Genomic DNA, 19,669 nt, shown 5'->3' on the forward strand with positions numbered 1-19,669 from the left:
ACCTCTCGAGGCTGCATTGACACAGCTTTACCTGCCATTTTAGACACACATAGCTGATTGCCCTGAAGATAAACTGCATCTGGGGAGTCTTCCCTGATGGGTATTCACAGGGGATCTTTAAAATACTGTCCACTGAGGCAGCTGATGTGCAGAGCCAGGTTTACCAGTTACAGCCAGTGGGGAACCTGAGCCCCTGGCCAACTTGGGGATACTGGGTTAATTTATGAGCTCAGTCCTCCCCTCTGGGACTCAAGGGCGTACCAGGCAGCGGCTGGCCGGCCGTGTTGGTGCGTGCACACAGAGGCCCTTGGTGCTCACAGCTGCTGCTGCCTGTCCCTGTCCTGAGCCCTGTGAGGGTGCATTGTTTTGGGGGTGATGCTGGTTTCATTCATGAGCTTTTGACAGAAGCCCAGTCCGGAGTCACAGTACTCAATGTCTTGGCTCAAGACTGGCTGCTGAACCAATGTACTGAATAGAGATCAGCCAGTTCCCTGGATGTGGTGGTTTTCAAACATTAGCAAGAGTAATGGTCCCTGAGCATGTTGTATCCCCCATGGCTGGGCCCTGCTTCTGGAGTTCTGGTCTTCAGGTCTTGGAATCTGGTCCCCAGGCCAGGAAACTGGGTTTCTTATGGACCCGGTTGATGCTGATGTTGTCAGCTTGTGGAATAAGGCCCTATCCCTGCAACCATTCCGGTTTTGATTGACACTGGGTGCCCCCTGGGGCAGAACCTTGGGGACACAGCAGTCAGTCTCTTGGTGGGTGGAGGATAAAGATGGGGGCTCTGGGGTGGGCTGAATTCTTACACTTCGCTCTTCTGCTGCAGGTCGAGGCGGAAGCCGTGAATCGTTCCATCACCATTGGCAACCAGACCAACTGCCCTCTGTACATCACCAAGGTGATGAGCAAGAGCGCGGCTGAAGTCATTGCCCAGGCCCGGAAGAAGGGTGAGTGCAGCGGGCTGGGCCACCTGGCTGTGGACAGGTTGGCGGGAGGGAGGGCTCATCACCCAGGAGGGCTCCTTTTCCGACCCTCATGCCAACTGGGACACTTTTATCACGTTCCAGCATTAACCTAATTACAGCCCAGCGAGGCAGGGAGCTCCAGTTTCCTGCCTTTGTTCCTCTGCTGCGGCCTTGTTCTTATCTATTTAAAGCCGCGGCTGGTGGTCGCCCCCCCCTCCCCCCTGTAGAAAAGTGGGATTTAATTTGATGCAGTCTAAATAAACTAGGCACATACATGGGTGACGTCATTTTTCATTTGCTACAGAGCCCTTCTGGGGAACGTTACTTTGCAAAGGTGTCTCCCCTTCGAGGCTGGTGATCTCGGCGGGGTAGGTCAGAAAGCCTCATGCTGGGCAGGGTGTGCCTTTCTGCCCCAGATAAGATCCTGGGCAGGTTTCTGGTGCTTGAGTACCCCCCCCACTTCAATAAACTATGGAGGCATTCTGGGCAAGGCTGGCTCTCTGTTCGTACTAGGGAGTCATTGAGAAGGCTCTGGAAACTAATTCATTGAGTGCAGCTTCCAGCGCTTCCCTCAGGGGACGCTTCCTTCTGTGGAGCATCTTATGCATAATGAATACAGCAGAGACCTGTGGTCCCTGGCTTGGGAGTTAGCTCCTCCAACAGGGAGCCTGGGAGCCCAGAGTTGGCTTTGATGGTGGATCTTAGTCTGATCTGAAATGAACATGAGAAAAGGAGCCCCCTTCTTCCTTTTTCTCTCTCTCCCTACCCGCTTGCCTCTCTACCTGTCCATTTCTAGTTTTCTCTTGACTTGGTCTTGTCTTTATCAGCCTCTCTTTCTCTTAGTCTCTGTCTGCACCTTTGTCTCTCTCTGTTTCTGTCAGTAGGGAGCACTTTGACCTCTACAGCTCCGTTTCCAGCTCCCCGTGGAATGTGATCCACACAGATCAGGGAGGGCTGTGGGATTTATTTCACTGGTGGGTGACTTCATACAAGCCCCAGAACAAATTGCTCAATGACCACTAAGTCAGCTGGTCCCAGGAGATGGCTTCCAGATGGACCTAGCACTGCCTGCTCAGACCCAGCAATTCCCAGCCCCTGTTCTTGGGAGCTCTCTGGGCCTCTCAAGTGATTGCTTTGCTGGTGCGTTCTTGGGAACCTGCCCTCTCCCGGCAGTTTCAAGGAATTGCTTTTTTGCAGTAAGCATTCCCCTAAAGTGATATGATCTCCTCAGGAGTAATATAATCCATCCAAGGAGACCTTGCGGATGATGTCTTCATCGCCCAGACACACATTTGTGCGACGGCCAGGTGGGGCTCAGCCACAACACTGATCACCTGTCGCAGTACCATGTAGCGTGGGAGCTGTTCACACAGTGTCCAAAAGGAGAATCTAGAGGGCAGTTGATTTTTGTATCTTTTATCAATTATTCTGTGCCTGGATGATAATAACTCACCAGTCAGGCAAACAGTTTAAAATAATCTTGAATTGTGGCCCTGTTATCTAGTGTGTACCTGAATTCAGACACTCACCTGCCCAGACTGGAGCATGGACCGTGTGGACTCTCTCCAGACTGCAGTCAGGGCTGGTGGTCTTGGGGGACCAGCCCCTGAGCAGTGATGAAGCCCTTTCTTTCTGTACCTGAGTTTTCTCATCCAAATGAGGGTCTGCAGTGTTACTGAAGCATCCAGGGGGCCGCTGCCCTCTATTGTTCCACTAACTTTCAGCTTTGTGTGTGTCTGGGGGGTGAGCACCAAAGGGAACGATTTCAGTCTTTTCTAGTTCCAGAACCTCCCAGGATTAGTCCAGCTGTACCCACACCACGGTTGCCAACGTGGCTTTTGCATTTGGACTGTCACCCTTTTAGTCCATGAAAGCCTTCGTGTCAGACCTGAGCTGCTGGAAGGAATTTCAGTGCACTTGGATGCTAACGAGCAGGACAGGAACCCTGGCCAACCTCACCGGCCATTAAGGTTCTTTCCACCTTGTTGGGACTCCCTGACAATTTCAGGAGGCAGCTCAGGCAGTAACTTTTATATTTTGTTTTCCTTTGCAGCTGAGTCAACAAGGTCAGGGCTATTAAAGTGTGGAATTGGGGTTCGATTGCCAGGTGTCTAACTTCAGCCCACAGATCTCCACGTTAATGTTTGACTGACTTACCTGCACACTTCGAGATTATGTTAGACTAGGAAATGCTGTGGTCTCCCTGTGCTGGGGCTTCCCTCCTCAAGAACCTGGTAGAAACTGGAGCCTGACACCTGGCAGAAGCTTGGGGAATGTGGAAGCAAGGATTCCCATGCAACCTCCTGCAAGGGGAGGGTAGTCATCATCACTCACCTCATGGGGCAATGATGCCGTTTAAATGTGATAATGTAAAGATGTATACAATAACTTCTACCAGTTATCCTCATGGTGAAAGAATGAAGGGCTGGTTTATCCTCAGACTTGTTAGGCAAGCAGAGCAAAGACACCGGCAACTTAGGGCAAAGTTTTTCTGCTAAGGATTGCTTTTCTGCCTCGGTGGGTTCTTCTGGCCCCCAGGTCTGAGGTCTCAGGCACTGCCAGCCTTCAGCCATTCCACCCCTTCGTCTGTGAAACGGAGAGAGATTTTTTTTCCTTCAGCAAACTTTTCCTATGTGATACTTCAGGCCTAGGTATCAGGGACGAGACACCATCCCAAGCCTCAGCCAGCTCCTTCAGCAGCAGGAAAGGGACTCTTGACCATAAAGTGACCGTGGGACACGGTCAGTGCTACCGAGGAGGTATAAGCCAAGCAGGGCTGGGGACCTACACAGAGCCTCAGGGGGCCAGAACTCAGAATTTCTCTACAAATATGGGCAGTTGGTAACTCATAACAAGCAGTGACAGGTGCTTCTCTTGGTGAGGCCCTGTACCTCGGTGTCTCCCATGTCCCCTGTGGTCCTTTACGACGTCCGTGTGTCTAGATGTTTAGGAAAGTGAGGATCTGAGATAAAAGGGAGACGCTGAGATGAACATCTCCCATGCTGGCCTGACCCGACCCGACTGAGCCCATCTTTCCTGGACATGGGCTGCCTCCATCCTTCTGTGTCAGGCCATAGCCGGACAGATGGCGTCAACCCATTTTGCAGATAAGGAAATGAAAACACAGCGAGGACCAGGATGTCTGGGACAGTTTTTGTGCATGAAAGGAACTCGGACCCCGGTCAGTTTCATGCTTTGTTTCCTGGAAGAGGAACCAGAAGGCAGAAATTGAATCTTACCTCAGATCATGGGGCCTGGGGAAAGTAGTTCCAGACTCCCGGGCATCTTTCTGTCCAAGGGGTTCACTGTGGGTCTTTCTCTCCTAGAATGGTCTCCTTCCGACTGCCTCTGTCACTATGTGAAAACTGGTGTGTGAATGGCGGCCCGTGGGCGGTGCCCAGTGACATCATTTGTGGACTTGCTATTTTTTCTTCCTCCTCAAACCACCCCCAGAACCCAGAGGCAGACAGACTCAGCTGTGGCTGCTGAGGGCTTTTAAGCCCTGGGAACCTGATTCAGGACAAGAGTTCTTATGCCCTGCAGGCCAATAGGTGTGCTCTGGCATCGTGAGGACCACCTCAGCTTGGGATGAATCCTTAGGGCTCAGCTAGTGCACCACACAGCCACCTAGAATTAGAATTGAGAGTGGCAGGTGGGTTGGGTTGTGAAATAAAATTTACCAAAGTCTCTATTAGTCAGGATTATCCAGAGAAACAGAACCAAAGGGGGTGGGGGATGGAGACAGATCTATTTTAAGGAATTGGCTCATGCAAGTGTGGGGCTGGCAAGTCTGAAGCCTGCAGGGTGGGCTAGCAGGCTGGAGACCCCAGGGAGGAGGAGGTTTTCACCTGAGTCCACAGGCTGTCCAGAGACGAGCCCTTCTGGGTCAACACTCTCTCCTTTGAACAACTCGTGCCCTTTTGGCGAGAATTCAGTTTGCATTATAATTCAGCTGGATCCTGCTTTTGATTTTCAGCCATCTCACTTCTGCATCTGTGAGACTTAAGAGTCTCTTTTAGGCCATTTACGTGGTGCTTGATGTGGGAATTCGAACCCCTGAATCCATTGTTTTCTTTCCCCACTTGGTTCCAGCACCATTAAGAGCAACAGTCAGTCTCATGACATTTTGTCAGTTTGACAAAAATGTTCTACAGTGTCGCCCAGAATCTTGCCTCTTAGAAGTGTTGATAGGGAGCATCAGGAGTCGGATTTTGTGTATCTATCGCCCCATTGTGCCATCGACTGCAAGGGCTGTCTTTACTGGAAATAGAAACCTTAAGGCTTTTAAACTGAATTGGATTAGAAAACCAATTCCAACAACCTCAGAAGCAATCCTGAAAACTCAGTCTTGAGATTTTTGTTTCCCTAGAACCACTCTTAGTACCAAAATCTGATAGCACGGTCCCAAGGCTGATGGGTGCGGCATGGGTTCTCTGAAAGAGCAAGTCTGGTGTGTGTGTATGTGTGTGTGTGGTGTGTGCCTGTCCCTCTGTTTTTCCGTCCCAGGCTCTTTTCTGTCTCTCTTGTGCTGCATTCTGAGTTATACACACACGTGATCTTCCTTTGTTCCTACTTTGGATTTGTCCTCCTGCTTCTCATTCATGGGAAATGACGAACTGTAGGAGCCAGGAGCTGTCAAACATTTTTAAACCCCGACCTTGCATTTATTCCTCACGAATGCACCCTGGCCCCAGGCTGGTTGTGAATAAACATCACCCGTGTGTCCCCTGTGAGTCCCTGCATTTCCCAGGGTTACGAGGGAGTCTGCCAGAGGCTGGTTTGGGGTCACATCCTTCAGTTTAGACTTTCCCTGGAGAAGAAAATCATGAAGCTCCGAGGGCCGCCAAGAAAGCGTCAGCAGTGTGTTTAGAGAAGTGCAGAAAGGCCAATTAAGCCATTCTGTGGTTTATTATTATGAGTGGCAATTATTTCTGGCACGCAAGCTCACTGGTGTCTGTGGCCTGACTGAGCTCCGGAAGCTCATTCAGGGCTCCTCATGCACGCTGTTTATAGATGGGGAGAGAAGCCCTGGGGGAGGCACCAGGCCACTGGTGATCAGGCCACTGGGGAGAGCCTCATTCTGTAGACCCATGCTGCCTGGAGGTAGAGGCCTTGGACTGGTAGTTAATCCCTGCCCTGCCTTTGGAACTGAAGAACAGAAATAAAGTCCAAAGACAGCAAGAACCTCTGAATCCCTCAGTGAATTATAACAGAACAAAGCAGAAATGACCCTCAAGAGGCTCCCCTTTTCTCTTAGTGCCCCCTTTCTTGTCCATGCATGCTGCCATCTTGGTTTGGCTCAGGTACAGGAGTCCTTGCTTATCCTTGGACTAAGCAGGGAGGTTCTGGTCAGCAGTGGCCTTGGAAGCCCCAACCCATCAAGTTAAGGGGTTTCCAGAGGCTGAAGGCTGAGTTTGTTCTCTTGTGAGGTGGGTGTCCTGGGTGCTGAAGGAAGAGACCTTTGAGCAGCTCCCTACCTCAATCCGAGTGGTATTTCACAGGGAGAGATGAAGCCAGCCCTCCTAGCACCATGCCCTCCTGGTGCTCAGTTTCCAAGGGCAGGACTGAGGAGCAGATTCAGTGAGAGGATGAGTCATGGCAAGTCACGTGGAACCTGGGAAATGTGGGCATTGGTTCAGGGACCCCCAGGCCCTCCGACTATAGGATTTTACTGGTTGTTTGGTTGGTTTTTATTACTCCAAGCACCTTTCTCTCATGAACTTTTTCACAGCCGTGGGGATAGAACCAGAAGACCTTTAGGACTGTGAATCCTTGGTGTTCCTAGGGCTTACACAGATCTCACCTTTGTGCTCAGACAGGCAGGCAGCAGTAGGTGGGACCTCCAGACCTGGGTGGGCCGGGAGAGTGAGACTTAACCAGATGGGTTGGACTGAACTGGATCAAGTTAGACTTAACAAGATCTTTTGGATGCACCACCCCAAAGCTGGGAGCTGAGGTCCTGTGAGAGGCTGCCCCTGGGTCCTGGTCAGCTGTTGGCATCTGGGGAAGGACCTTGGCTGTAACAAGTCCTTGTCACATATGCTATTTTTCTGCTTTGGGGTGAGCTGAGTGGGCTCTCTGCACCAGCTTCTGGGGGAGTCGTTGAGTGGATCAGGAAGGCAGGGTCCCTTCCAGTCATCCTGAGTGGCACTCTTCTTCCTGGGGGCTTTCTTCTGGGCAGGCCCCCTGGTCCTGGAGTCCCTCCTCCTGCTTGGGATTGTGACTGATTGCCCGGAGACAGCGGCCTTCTGGGGCCCCCACCACTCCCTGGCTGAACAGGGACTTCTTTGTGGAATTCCTGAGGCAGGAGGGGGCAGCTCCTCCGAGCCAGCTCTGAGTGGCGGGCAAAGAGGGTGTTGTGGAATATTATCTGGTGATAAGGCTTTGGAAGCTGTGGAGGGGAAGGGAAGCACATTCCTGACTGGGCCGGGTTTGGCCCCGAGGGCCCTGTGTTTGGGGAGAAGGGAATCTAGGCTGGACCATGTGGGTGGGGGTGAACCCTGCGGTAGGAGAGGTGGATGTGGCTGGCTGAGCTCAAATTCCGGCTCTGATGCCTTTAATTAATACATGATTGGGCCGTTTGATCCATCTAACGTGTAGTTTTTGAGTGCCTACTCTGTGCGGATGAATAAATTGCCTTCAATGTGTCTCCATTGAGAGGAGTCAAAAAAGTTCAAAACTGGGCATTCAGTGGAGCGGAGGATGGGATTCTGGGGCAGATGGTGTGAGGCCGAGTTGTTCTTGGCATGATGTCAAAGAGGAGATCTTTGGATAGTGAGGGCAGTAGATGTTTCAGTGAGGAGTGGTTTTTATTTTATTTTTTAATTTTTAAAATTTTTGTGCTTAGGGCACTCACAGTTTGCCCTCCCGTGTATATAAATGACTCCCCAAACCTGGCTGGCTCTGCATTGACAGAGTTGGGGACACGATTTGGGCAGCAGGAGCTGGTGTTCTTTCTTGGACATTGTAGCAAATTCGCCAAGGCTTTGGAAGCTCTGAGACCTCGCTAGTGTGGCTGTGGCCACTCCACCAAAGGCCATGGGTGTGGCAGCTGACACGGGCAGCTCCCCTCACGTGGCCACCCGGGTCCAGGCTTCCTCTCGGGAGGTCTGGAGGTGGTGTGTTTGCTGTCCAGGGCTTCGGCTTGTTCTGTCCTGGGTGATTTCCTCTCGCTGGCCTTGCAACAGAACCAGTCAGGGCAGGGCACTGGCACGTGTGAGTGGAGAGGGCGCTTTCTGAGCCCCAAGGGCACGTTGGAGTGCATCCAAGAAGAGCCTAGGTGGCACTTGGGGCGGGGTGCTTGAAGCCAAGTAAGCTGGAGATTGTTCACGGAGCTTGGGAGCAGGCGTGGGAGGCAGAAGCCTGGGGGCTGTTTGGGACCACCAAGGGACAATGCACAGGCTTCACAGGGGGGTTCACAGGAAATTTCCGGGAGCACATGCCCTATAGGTGGTTTTGGCCAGATGAAGGACGTGGCCTCCCAAGCATGCATTGCCTCACCTGTGACAAGGCTGCCGTCTCCTTCACAGGGCTGGTGAGAGCAGTGGTGGCTGCCAGTGTCCCCCAGTGAAGGTGGCCCCCACTCCTCCTCCTGTGTGACTGAGCCACATGTGTTCTGACCCTCAGGAACTGTGGTGTACGGCGAGCCCATCACCGCCAGCTTGGGGACTGACGGCTCTCACTACTGGAGCAAGAACTGGGCCAAGGCCGCTGCCTTTGTCACCTCCCCACCCCTGAGCCCAGATCCAACCACTCCAGACTTTCTCAACTCCCTGCTCTCCTGGTGAGTCCTGGCCACCTGCTCACACTCCGCAATCTCTGACTCCTCAGACCAAGCTGACCTGACAGGTGACCATGCGGTGGCCCAGAGCAGGCTTGGAAATAGACCCTTATGCACCAAACTGGGGTTGATAGATGAGAACAAGGAATTGTCATTGTGTCACTGTCCCTGGAGGGTGTTCCTGATAAAAAGCTGGGCCATCGTGACAGTCAGCCATGGGGCATGAGTTGGTGTCTGAAGACCCCTCTTTGGCTGCAGGACTTGACCTCCCTGACCACAAGTTGTCTCACCTGTGCATCAAGGATGGCATCTCCTTGGAGGCCTGAGGAGAGTGCTGGTGGGCTGCTGGCGAGTGTCCCCTAGTGAAGGTGGCCTCCATACTCTTTAGTGTTGTTGGACTGAGCCCTGGGTGTTCTGATTCTCTGGTGCCACGAGTTCCCCCAGATTCTTCATAGGACAGATTGGGCACAGTGTTATCCTATTATATGTTTCCTTCCAGTGGAGACCTCCAGGTCACTGGCAGTGCCCACTGCACTTTCAACACTGCCCAGAAAGCCGTAGGAAAGGACAACTTCACCCTGATTCCCGAGGGCACCAACGGCACGGAGGAGCGGATGTCCGTCATCTGGGACAAGGCTGTGGTAAGGACCAAGGGTCTCACTCATGGTGCGCCTTGGTGCTCCCCTGCTTCCTCATCTGCAGGCATGGACTTGAGATGCTGGTTGAGAACATTCTAGAAGCTGGTACTTGTGTGGCAGTCTCCTACATAAGTAGGAGTCGTCTCCATGACTACTCCTGAAAGGTCATTTCACCTTAAATATTACACGTTCCTTATCATCATCTCTGGGACAGTGGAGCCTGAAAACATGTAGTCTTTATATGTGACTTCTGTGCCCGTCAGGAGAGAACTTCCTCAGCCACCTGGTGACTTAATCAGCTAGCTCTTGTCCCGTTGGAAATGGACTCTCTGAAGGCTGTCTGGATTTAGCATTTCTATCCCACCTCAGGCTTCTGGAATGCCCAGTTTGAACAGGCACTGAGCTTTGGGGAATCTTTGGTCTGTTTCATTTTAATGTTTTAAAATGTAACAGCAACAGGTTTTCTGTTTCTTGATGAATTTTTAGATTATGTAAATAAAAATCACCTTGTTTCAGACCCAACTACAGGGAGCATGCTAGCAAGTGCCTTTCCATTTTTAAGGAGTGCTTAAGTGCACAGGTACGTATGTTATGTGAGAGTGTGTCAATAACATTAGCATCATGCATAGTATTTTGAGATCTGTTTTTTAGGCAGTTTTAATATACCATGAAAAAGTTTCCACATCCTTAAATGCACTTGGTTTTTGATAGCAGACTTTTCCATCTGGTGCTAAATGGTGATTCACTGGCAATGCTTTGAACATTTCTGTTGTTTCTGATATTTTTTACCGGGATGGGCGTCCATGTAGACACATCCTTGGACACATCCTTAATAATGTTTGTAGGCATCACTAGGGAAAAGGGTGTGTGCATTTTTAAGGCTGTTGATACATATTACTGTTAGCATTCCTTCTAGGAAGATTGAACCCCTTTATATGCAACCAGTAATGTGTGACATCCCCCAGTGTTTTCTCCATGTCCAAATGGGTATTATGAGCCAAAAGCCCAAAGTAGTACTGATTTGATAGGTGAATGTTAAGTCTCATTGTTTGACCTTTAATTTCTTCAGCTACTGATTAGAGTGAATATACTTTTGTGTGCTTTTTGGCCATTTGTACCTTTTTTACTCTCTCTTGCTGCATGCTCATTTCCTGTGCCCATCGTTGTACTGAATTTAGAACCGATTTGGGAAGGAAAGGACTTGAGCTAATGTGATTGGTGCCTGCTGTATACTGTGGAGCCAGAGGCAGAGCTGAGACCTGCAGTTAGAGCAGATGTGAGGTGATATCTATGCCTCTCTCCCTCTCTTTTTTTTTTTTTTTTGGTACCTGGTATTGAACTCAGGGGCACTTGGCTACTGAGCCACATCCCCAGCCCTATTTTATATTTTATTTAGAGAGAGGATCTCACTGAGTTGCTTAGTGCCTCACTATTTGCTGAGAGTCTGGCTTTGAACTCGCAATCCTCCTGCCTCAGCTTCCGGAGCCGTTGGGATTACAGGCGTGTACCACCCAGCTGCACCTCTCTTTTGTTCCAATGGTATGTCCCTTCTCTATGCTGGATAGCATCCCACCTTGCAGCTCTCTGACCTGCTGTCATGTGTGCTCTGCCCCTCAGGTCACTGGGAAGATGGACGAGAACCAGTTTGTGGCTGTAACCAGCACCAATGCAGCCAAAGTCTTTAACCTTTACCCCCGGAAAGGCCGCATTGCTGTGGGATCTGACGCCGATCTGGTCATCTGGGACCCTGACAGCATCAAAACCATCTCTGCGAAGACACATAACAGTGTAAGCCTGTTAGCTCGCACACCTCATCCACATGGATCACAGGCACACAAGGGGCAGAGGAAGGGAGAGGCCCAGGGGCTGTAAAGAGAACTTGCTGTGCTGGGAATGAATTTTCCCCAGGATGTGTGATAACTTGAAATTTGTTGAGGGAGCAAACAAAAAGAAAAAAGCCATTTCACTTTCTTCAGTGAAGTCATTAAGAATGTTACTCTCACCCACATTTTAGGGTACCGTGGCTTTACCTTCAGCATCCCCAAGGTGACATTGGGTATTAAGAAGCTTCTAGAAGTTGGGCGTCATTCCACCATCGTGGTTTGGTGGTGCACCTCTTTTGCTGGTGCTTGGTGCAAGGGACCTGAATAGAGCAGTCACGGTACAGTCCTGAGAGTCACCAGGCACTTGAATTTTCACATGTCATTGTTTTCTGTGGGGGTGGTGTTACCCAGGAACATGACAGAAAATGACAGCTGGTTTTACTGTCCTAAGTGAATTGATCAACCTTGACTTCGCCCCAAAGAGAAGAAATACGTGCAGCCATTGGATGGTGGTTAGGACCTGCAGGTGTGGGGAGCTCTCGCCTCTCAGTTAGGCTCTCGAGCTTGGGAATGTGCTGTCTTTAAAGGTCTCGGTCTCGGCAGCTGAGGTCTGGGTGTCCTGTGATGCTGTGGGGCAGTGGGCAGGAGCACAGTTCCTCTGTAAAAATCATCTATGTGTAAAATCGAAAGAACATGGACCAGGTGAGCTGTGGAAAAGAAGGGTGCCTTCCGCCAAAGTGTTTTGTCAGGACCTCACTTGAATCTTGAAATGCTTCCTCAACGAAACAAGAGGAGGTTCTGGGTGCAGTTCTAGGTGGAGAGCTGTTGGCTCACAGTGGACTGGTTCTAGTTGGTCTAGCCAGCACGGACCCCACCCGAGTGCCCCGCGTCACGGGGATGGGATTCTGGCATCTCTCTAGGACAGGCTGGGGCCCTTTGCTGGATCCAAACCCCTCACTTGGACAGAGGTTCTAGGGCTGCGGCAAGGCGGGCTCCAGTGCATGTGTGGGGCTGCCTTTCCTTCCCTCTGTCCCCGTTGGCTGGCCCACTTCCAGCCTCCATCCCATCTGGGTGTTGAGTGACTCCCCTCTGGGGAACCTACCTATCCTGGGGCACCTAACTTGGCATTCCTGCCTGCTCTGTCATGTAACACCCAGTAAAGGGCGTTTTCTCACCCCACGTGGGAAGATAAATAAATGCAGGCATTGAGAGTTGAAGTAACTGGTCTACTGTCACACAGTGATTTTGCAGTTGAGCCAGAATTGGAACTGAACATCGTCCAGGGCCCTTCACTGCAGGCTGAGCACACAGCCCGCTGTCAGGGTTGATGGAGACAGTGCTTCCCTCCCTCGCACAGTCCCTTCCCCCAGAGGCAATGAAAAGAGCAGACAGGGTCCTGGCTTGAGGTGCAGATGACCTGGGGACTCGCCTCTGGCATGCTCCATCTGGACCGTGGAGGATGAGCCTCAGGAAGACAGAGGCTGGGCTCCCTCTGTTCCCACTCAGACCTTTTAGAGGGTCAGCACTGCCTTGCCTTTCCTGCAGGTGACCCTGTGGGGAAACAGCGACTTTCAGATCACCTCTTTTCTGCCCTCACCTGCCTCACAGCCCCGGCACTCAGCATGCTGTGTGTCATTAGTCACAGCAGGAGGTTTATCCTGTGTCACTCTGTGTGTCTCCTACCATGGAGCAATGAGCGTGGGTTTGGGGGAGCTGTGTGGATATCGCGTATTGGAGCCCCTGCCTACAGGTGCCTGAAGGGCTGAGTGCCCAGTGCTGTGACCCACCCCGGGATGCTTCAGTTTTAAGGTACTTTGAGCCGTGGGGCTGGTCCCTCCCTCTATCATTTGAAAGTGAGATGTCCCCAGAGCCCTTCCAGGGGCTCATTCCTAGGTGACAAGGCTTAGTACAAGTGTCACATGAGGCCTTGGATGCCAAAGGGCTCACACCCTGGTAGGCAAAGCACAGTAAGAGCCAAATGTCCCTCGGTGCCAAGCCCCAGATAGCTGCTTTTATTTCATTTGCTCTTGGCCTCTGTCCTTTGAAGTGGGTCTTAGCCATTTGTGGATGAGGAAGGGTGTCAGGGACTTGTCCAGGGTCACACAGCTGGCAAATGGCAGACCTGGGGTGGGGACCCAGGAAGATGGCCCTATGTCCACGTCTCTGTCTGGAAGGTTCAAGCAGAGGCATTAGACAAGGAGTTGTGGAATAACGTGGATGGCTTGACCCAGGACGACACACACCTTCTAAAGGGCGTCTCACAAATGACAGGTTTCTCTGACGAACTACACAGGGATGAAACCTTTTGTGTTGTCATTGTCACTGAAGACTTGGGAGGGTGACAGATGAAGAAATCAAAGCTCCGAGACAGGGTTAAAGTGACCTAGCCTAGAGTCACAGCTCCTGGATGTTACTGTGGCTGAGATGCCATTGGTGGTAAGAGAGTCCCTTAGTTGATGATGGAGGAGAACCAACAGAAGTCTCATAGGAGACGCCTGTCAAAATGCTGGGCCACGCAGGCCAGCCTGGGCCTAGAGGGTCAGTGAGAGGTGGGGCTGCCCTGCCAGAGAAGGTGGCAAGAGACCTTACGGGCCCCGACTCTGGCAGGGGCAAGGGGCGGGGCCTGCTCTGAACTTCCTGTGCTCCCCTCTTCCAGTCTCTGGAGTACAACATCTTCGAGGGCATGGAGTGCCGTGGCTCTCCTCTGGTGGTCATCAGCCAGGGGAAGATCGTCCTGGAGGACGGCACTCTCCACGTCACCGAGGGCTCAGGGCGCTATGTTCCCCGGAAGCCCTTCCCTGACTTTGTTTACAAGCGCATCAAGGCAAGGAGTAGGGTAAGTGCTTTTGTTCTTAGGAATTTCTTTTCTTTTTTTTTTTTTTTTTAAGTCGTGGATCAAGTTCAGTTCTACCGACATTTATGAAGCACTGAGGTCAGAATACTGGGACGAGCCCAGAGGGACGTGGGGATAAGGAGACCTGATCTTCTTATTCCTGGTGCTTGAGGTCCAGGTGGAGAAGCCTGCTCAGAGCCAGCCAGGGCCATGTGTGCCGCCCTGTGATCTGCAGTGCGTGCTATGGCGAGGAGCCTGCCGTGAGCCCAGAGGACGGAAGGCGTCCTGGGAGGGGCCGTTTCAAGTTGGGTTTTGAGAGTGAAGTAGGAGTTTATATCAAGTCAGAGAAGGGAGGTGCAGGAACTGGAGAGGGAGACTGTCAGGAGCCTGGAAGCCGACCGTGTCTGGGGCACAGCTTGTGCTTGGGGACTGGGAGGCAGGGAAGGATGGAGCCCTATGAGAATTACAGGAAGAGTGAGATTGGAAAGAGCTTGGGGCAGATCTCGAACATGACACTGTAAGTTTAGGGGATTCTTCCAGGGTCTAAGGTTGAGGTGCCTTGGGAAGAAATCTAAAAAATGTTAGTTGTTGTGGAATAACCAGTTACCTGTAGCCCACCTCGTGGGAGCTGGGCCTGGATCTGCGGGGTCCTCCGCCCCAGGAGTCCCTGTTGTCCCCGTCTGTAAGGAAAGTCCTCCATCTCCTCACGCCTAGGCTCCAGGCCATGTTCCTTCCCAGCAGGGGAGGTGTCCTCTGTGGATGTGGCCTGAGCAGAGGGGCTCTTGTGTTTTGCAGCTGGCAGAGTTAAGAGGAGTCCCTCGCGGCCTGTATGATGGACCTGTGTGCGAGGTGTCCGTGACGCCCAAGACGGTCACTCCAGCCTCCTCAGCCAAGACGTCTCCCGCCAAACAGCAGGCCCCACCTGTCCGGAACCTGCACCAGTCTGGATTCAGCTTGTCTGGTAGGTTCCCGGCTTGCCCAGGGGCCCCTCTGCTGGCCAGCTCCGCCCGCAGAGGTTGCAGTTGCATTTGGAGGTGGGACATACTCCTGTCACCAGAGATGCATCTTTATAGTCAGTGACCAGTTGATTTCAGAATCTCCACATTAGTTTATGCCACATGTGGCACTACCAGGCCCCTCCTAGATCCAGGATCTAATAGATGGCAAGGACATTTGTTTAGTTTGTTGCATCCATCCTCAGGAAGGACACTGATATTTCAGGGCTGGAGTAGTCCCGGAGTCTGGAGCAAACTCGATAACCCAGCTCCACGTGTGCCTCAGTCTCCTCTTCTGTGGAATGGGGACTATGGTAGCAGCTCCCTTATGGAATTGTGAGGATCAGTTGAGTTGACGTTCAACCAAAATGCTTAGATCAGAGCCATTGGAGAACGGTTAGCTATTTGCTGGGATAAAATATGTGATTCCCTTGGTGAGAGGAAAGGTCTAGATTTTAAGGTTTCCTTCCTTGAAACTTCCTTCCCCTCTTTCATTGGGCCCATGACCTGAGCTTTCCTCCAGAGTCCTGCGATATGTTAAAGAAAAGAAATAACTCATTAGATGTTTTTCTTGTCAAGTCTCCTATTTTTTTTTCTAGAAAATTGCCATATAGGCCATACATAGATTACACATTTTCAGAAAGTTCAAAAAGAGTGAACCTTATTTTTGTCATGCAGTCATATAAAAGTGCAGGTAAAGGGTCCCTCATCCCAAGTACTTGGAATGAGAAGTGTTTCATATTTCAGGTTTTTTTTTGGGGGGGGGGTGGGCGGGATACTTGCATATCCATAATGAAATATCTTGGGGATTGGCCCTGAGTTTAAACATGAAGTTCACTCATGTTTTGTATGTACCATCCATGATCAGAAGGAAATTTTATATGCTATTTTAGAGTGCATGTGTTCTGACTGCAGCCCCAACATGAGGTCAGCTGGGGAACTGTCCACTAGTGAGGTCACGTGGACTTCCAAAACGTTTCAGATTTGGGAGTGTTTCAGATTTGGGATTTCGGATCAGGGATGCTCCTGTGTTCCTGCTTCTCATTGCATGCGTAGGACTAGGAAACACGATACCAGAGGGGGAGATTGCTGTATCCTCAGGAAAGCTGTCCCCCGCTAGGAACCAGGACAGGCTGCAGGGTGAAATGTCGGGGTCTTGTTTGTGGTTTTACTTCCCCACTAATGGATCCAGCCGGGCCCCCACGAGGACTGCTTGTCCTGGATGTAATTCTTGGGCTGACTTTGGTCCATCTCTGTTTTGGGGTTTGAGCTCATGTTTTAAAAAAAAATGGAGAAGGCTGTGCCCGGCACCCCTTCCAGACTGCTTTTTGGGTTTAAAGCAGGAGACTGTTTTACTGCTGTGTCCCCTCACCCCTGTCTTCTCTCCCCTTCCCTCCAGGTGCTCAGATTGATGACAACATCCCCCGCCGTACCACCCAGCGCATCGTGGCGCCCCCTGGTGGCCGTGCCAACATCACCAGCCTGGGCTAGAGCTCTGGCCTGCAGGCCACTTGGGAATGGGGGATGGGACACCTGAGGACATTCTGAGACTTCCTTCCTTCTCCTCCTTCTTCTTCTTCTTCTTCTTCTTCTTCTTCTTTTTTTTTTTAAAAGAGCCTGTGATAGTTGCTGTGGGCAGCCAGTTCATGGGGCTCCCTCTTGGGCCCTGCACTCCGTCTCTCACTTGGAGTTATGAATTTGTCACCTACTTCCCTGTACATGAGTACCACACCCAAGCCTAGCCACCCATCCCCACACGGAGCTGCACCCAACACTCAGACATGCTACAAAGCAAACCCCAGTGAGGGCGCCCTCCACTGCGCCCCCCTGTGCTTGTCAGCATCTTTCCTTGTCATGGGGGGAGATACAGTGAATTGCCCAGAGCTGCCTTTTTTTCTTTTCTTTTTAAATTTTTTAAAAAGTTTTTTTTTTTTTTTTTTTTGTGGAGCTGGGGAGGGATGGGGGGTGGGCTAGAGTTTTGTTCGTTTTTTTTTTTTTTTAATACTAAATTGGAAAGTCTGATTCAATATTAACACACAGGGTTTGAACTGGACATCCTAATGATGCAATTATATAACCATCATGCTGACTCAGGGTGGTTGGCAGACTCGCTTTGTCCCTCCTGAGAGGCTCCAAAGTGTCCACATCGCCATTCTGTAATCTTCTGGGTCAACTGTTGAGAAAGGGCAAGTTTTCTTTTTTGGCCTAGATTTTGCAGCAGATTAGATCTTTTGAGGATTCTCTTTGCCATTTTTCTGCTCTCTCTCTCTCTCTCTCTCTCTCTCTCTCTCTCTCTCGTTGTCAGTCATGAGTACCTTCAGATATCTGGCTCTTTCTCCATGTTTCCTCTGGCCCTTGTCTCTGAGATGGTATTTTCCCCCGTCCCCGTCGTCTTTTCCGATTGCCAGGGTAACAGTTTTACTGAGGCCAGAACCTGTCCAGCAGGACTTGAGCTTTGCCCTTGTGACCATTGTACATGTTATCCTGGTCCTGGAAGAGTGGTGCTACCCGCCCACCGTCACGAGGAGGTGTGTCTGACTTTGAGACTCTTGCCAGGTGCAAGGATAGGGTGGGTTCTCACCCACGCTGTCCAGGGCGGGCCCAGTATGGAGCCACACAGAGTTGAGCATTGGAGAAAAATGCAGAGCTAACTGGCCCAATCCATAAATCCAACCCAGTAACCCAGTGAACCAGCCAACCGCAAGCCATCTACCACCTTAGAGGGGCCTTGCCCATGGGAGTCTGGCCCTGAGGGTCAGCTCTTTTTTCTCCTGGAAAGTTTCTAGACTATATTGGGCCTTTTCACTTAGGGGGAAAACACCATTTTTTTTTTTTCCCGGTTCAATTATTTCAAAAGATGTAATGCAACATAGGGAGAACTTATCAACCCAGAAAATCCCTTGGAACTTTGACTTAAAGACCTGTTCACTTTGCAAGAGGAAAGAAAAATGTTGTATGTATTGTCTGTCACATCAGGGCTGTTGTGGGAGAAAACCTTTCAAGTCCAGCATGTGGCCCACTTAGACCACGGTGGCCTCGTGTCTCACACTCCTCCCTTCCCTTGGCTCAGAGACCACCCCCCCCTTAGCTAGCTGGCTGCTTTCTGTCCCTGCTGACTTGTGTCGCATTTCTTTCCAAACCTGTTTCCAGGTCCTTGTAAGCAATGTCAGGTCTGCAGGCTTCTATGAAACCAAATCTGCTTTTGTCAAGTGCAACATCAAAACGTAGGTCATCACATCTTGACGCTTGTCTATCCACACGTTTTGCCTTCGGGGTTATGGTCGGGGTTTTGGTTTGTCGTCGTTGTTGTTTATTTGTTATTTTAAAGGTGAATTGCACTTTTGAAAAATTAATTGGTTGACTTAATATATTTGTTTCTTTCTTTTTTTTTTCTTTCTTACCTTCACTTAGAGGAAATTTGAACAAGTTGGAAAACATTTTTGTTTCAATTCTAAGAAACACAAGCAGCTCGTCAGTATTCACTTGTCTTCCTGTTTTTCCTGTACCAGGTCATGGTAATTTTGGTTGTTTTGATTGTTTTCTTAAAAAAAAAAAAAAGAAAAGAAAAGAAAAGAAAAACAGTTTAAAATCTGAAGGTTTCCACAGGCTGTATAAGCATGTTTACCTGTTGGCTTGCTGTGTGTGTCTGTTAAACACATGTCATATGTAAATGCTAAAATAAATCGACAGTGTCTCAGAACTGAATAACTGCAGTGACTTGATGCTCTAAAACAGTGTAGGACTTAATAATAGATGGTTTTTAATCCTTGCGATTGTGATTGTGACCCCTGAGTGGAGGACCTTTCAGTGCTAAAGCTGATCATGTGTGTAACCAGAAGAGACTTTTGTTTTTGTTTGTTTTTTTGTTTTTTGTTTTTTTTTTTTGTAACCACTGTCTTAATAGCAAAATAATTATGGTAAAAGACAAGTCTCGTGTTTATTATTCCTTAAGAACTCTGTGTTATATTACCATGGAACACCTAATAAAGCAAAATGTGGTTGTTTCAGGGGTGTGTCTGTGTTGGGGTGCTCAGGAGGTGGCTGCTTGGTCTCTAAAAATGCTTCTCCCCTGGATATTCACGGAGGCTCTGGCTTGGCTTGGTTTTGGTGACTATACCAGTTAAGGAGCTCTTGGACCACGTCACGGTCGCCGTGTCCAGGCCATAGGATAAGGTCTAATCCCAAACAAAACTATATCCTGTGGGGTGCACGGATATATGTCAGAATGTCAGAATTTTTTTTTTTATAAGTAGCATGTTTTAGAAATATTTTTTTAGTTGTAGATGGACAAGTGCAACATCAAAACGTAGGTCATCTCATCTTGACCCTCGGTCCACATCACGGTGGCCATGTCCAGGCGACCTTTATTTTATTCATTTATTTTTATGTGGTGCTGAGGATCAAACCCAGTGCGTCACACATGCCAGACGAGGGTGCTACCACTGAGCCACGACCCCAGCCCGCAAATGTCAGAAATTTATAGAACACGTCCCAGAGAGGCCAGAGGCCCCCAGGAACCTGCTGTGGACATCCGATTGATACTGGGAGTCAGTGGGGCACCTGAGGTTCAGGTGGGGTCCCTCTGTCGCAGGGCTTCCTTCTTCTGTACCGTGGAAAACCCTCGTGCTGCCTGGG

General features: G+C 50.3%; 1 protein-coding gene across 1 annotated transcript in view; it reads left to right on the plus strand.

Moving 5' to 3' along the window:
• The window catches only part of LOC114085726 (dihydropyrimidinase-related protein 2), a 62,473-nt gene extending 43,432 nt beyond the window's left edge, over positions 1 to 19,041 (plus strand). Inside the window, exons 8-14 of the mRNA XM_027926959.2 lie at positions 827 to 947; positions 8,592 to 8,748; positions 9,245 to 9,386; positions 11,001 to 11,171; positions 13,863 to 14,042; positions 14,835 to 15,000; positions 16,434 to 19,041. Coding sequence (XP_027782760.1) covers positions 827 to 947; positions 8,592 to 8,748; positions 9,245 to 9,386; positions 11,001 to 11,171; positions 13,863 to 14,042; positions 14,835 to 15,000; positions 16,434 to 16,525 — 1,029 coding nt within the window. The 3' untranslated portion in view covers positions 16,526 to 19,041. The remainder of the gene's footprint in view (positions 1 to 826; positions 948 to 8,591; positions 8,749 to 9,244; positions 9,387 to 11,000; positions 11,172 to 13,862; positions 14,043 to 14,834; positions 15,001 to 16,433) is intronic.
• The last annotated feature ends 628 nt before the right edge of the window (positions 19,042 to 19,669 follow it).

The sequence above is a fragment of the Marmota flaviventris genome, chromosome 3, assembly GCF_047511675.1.
Source record: "Marmota flaviventris isolate mMarFla1 chromosome 3, mMarFla1.hap1, whole genome shotgun sequence".
Taxonomy (NCBI): Eukaryota; Metazoa; Chordata; class Mammalia; order Rodentia; family Sciuridae; genus Marmota; species Marmota flaviventris.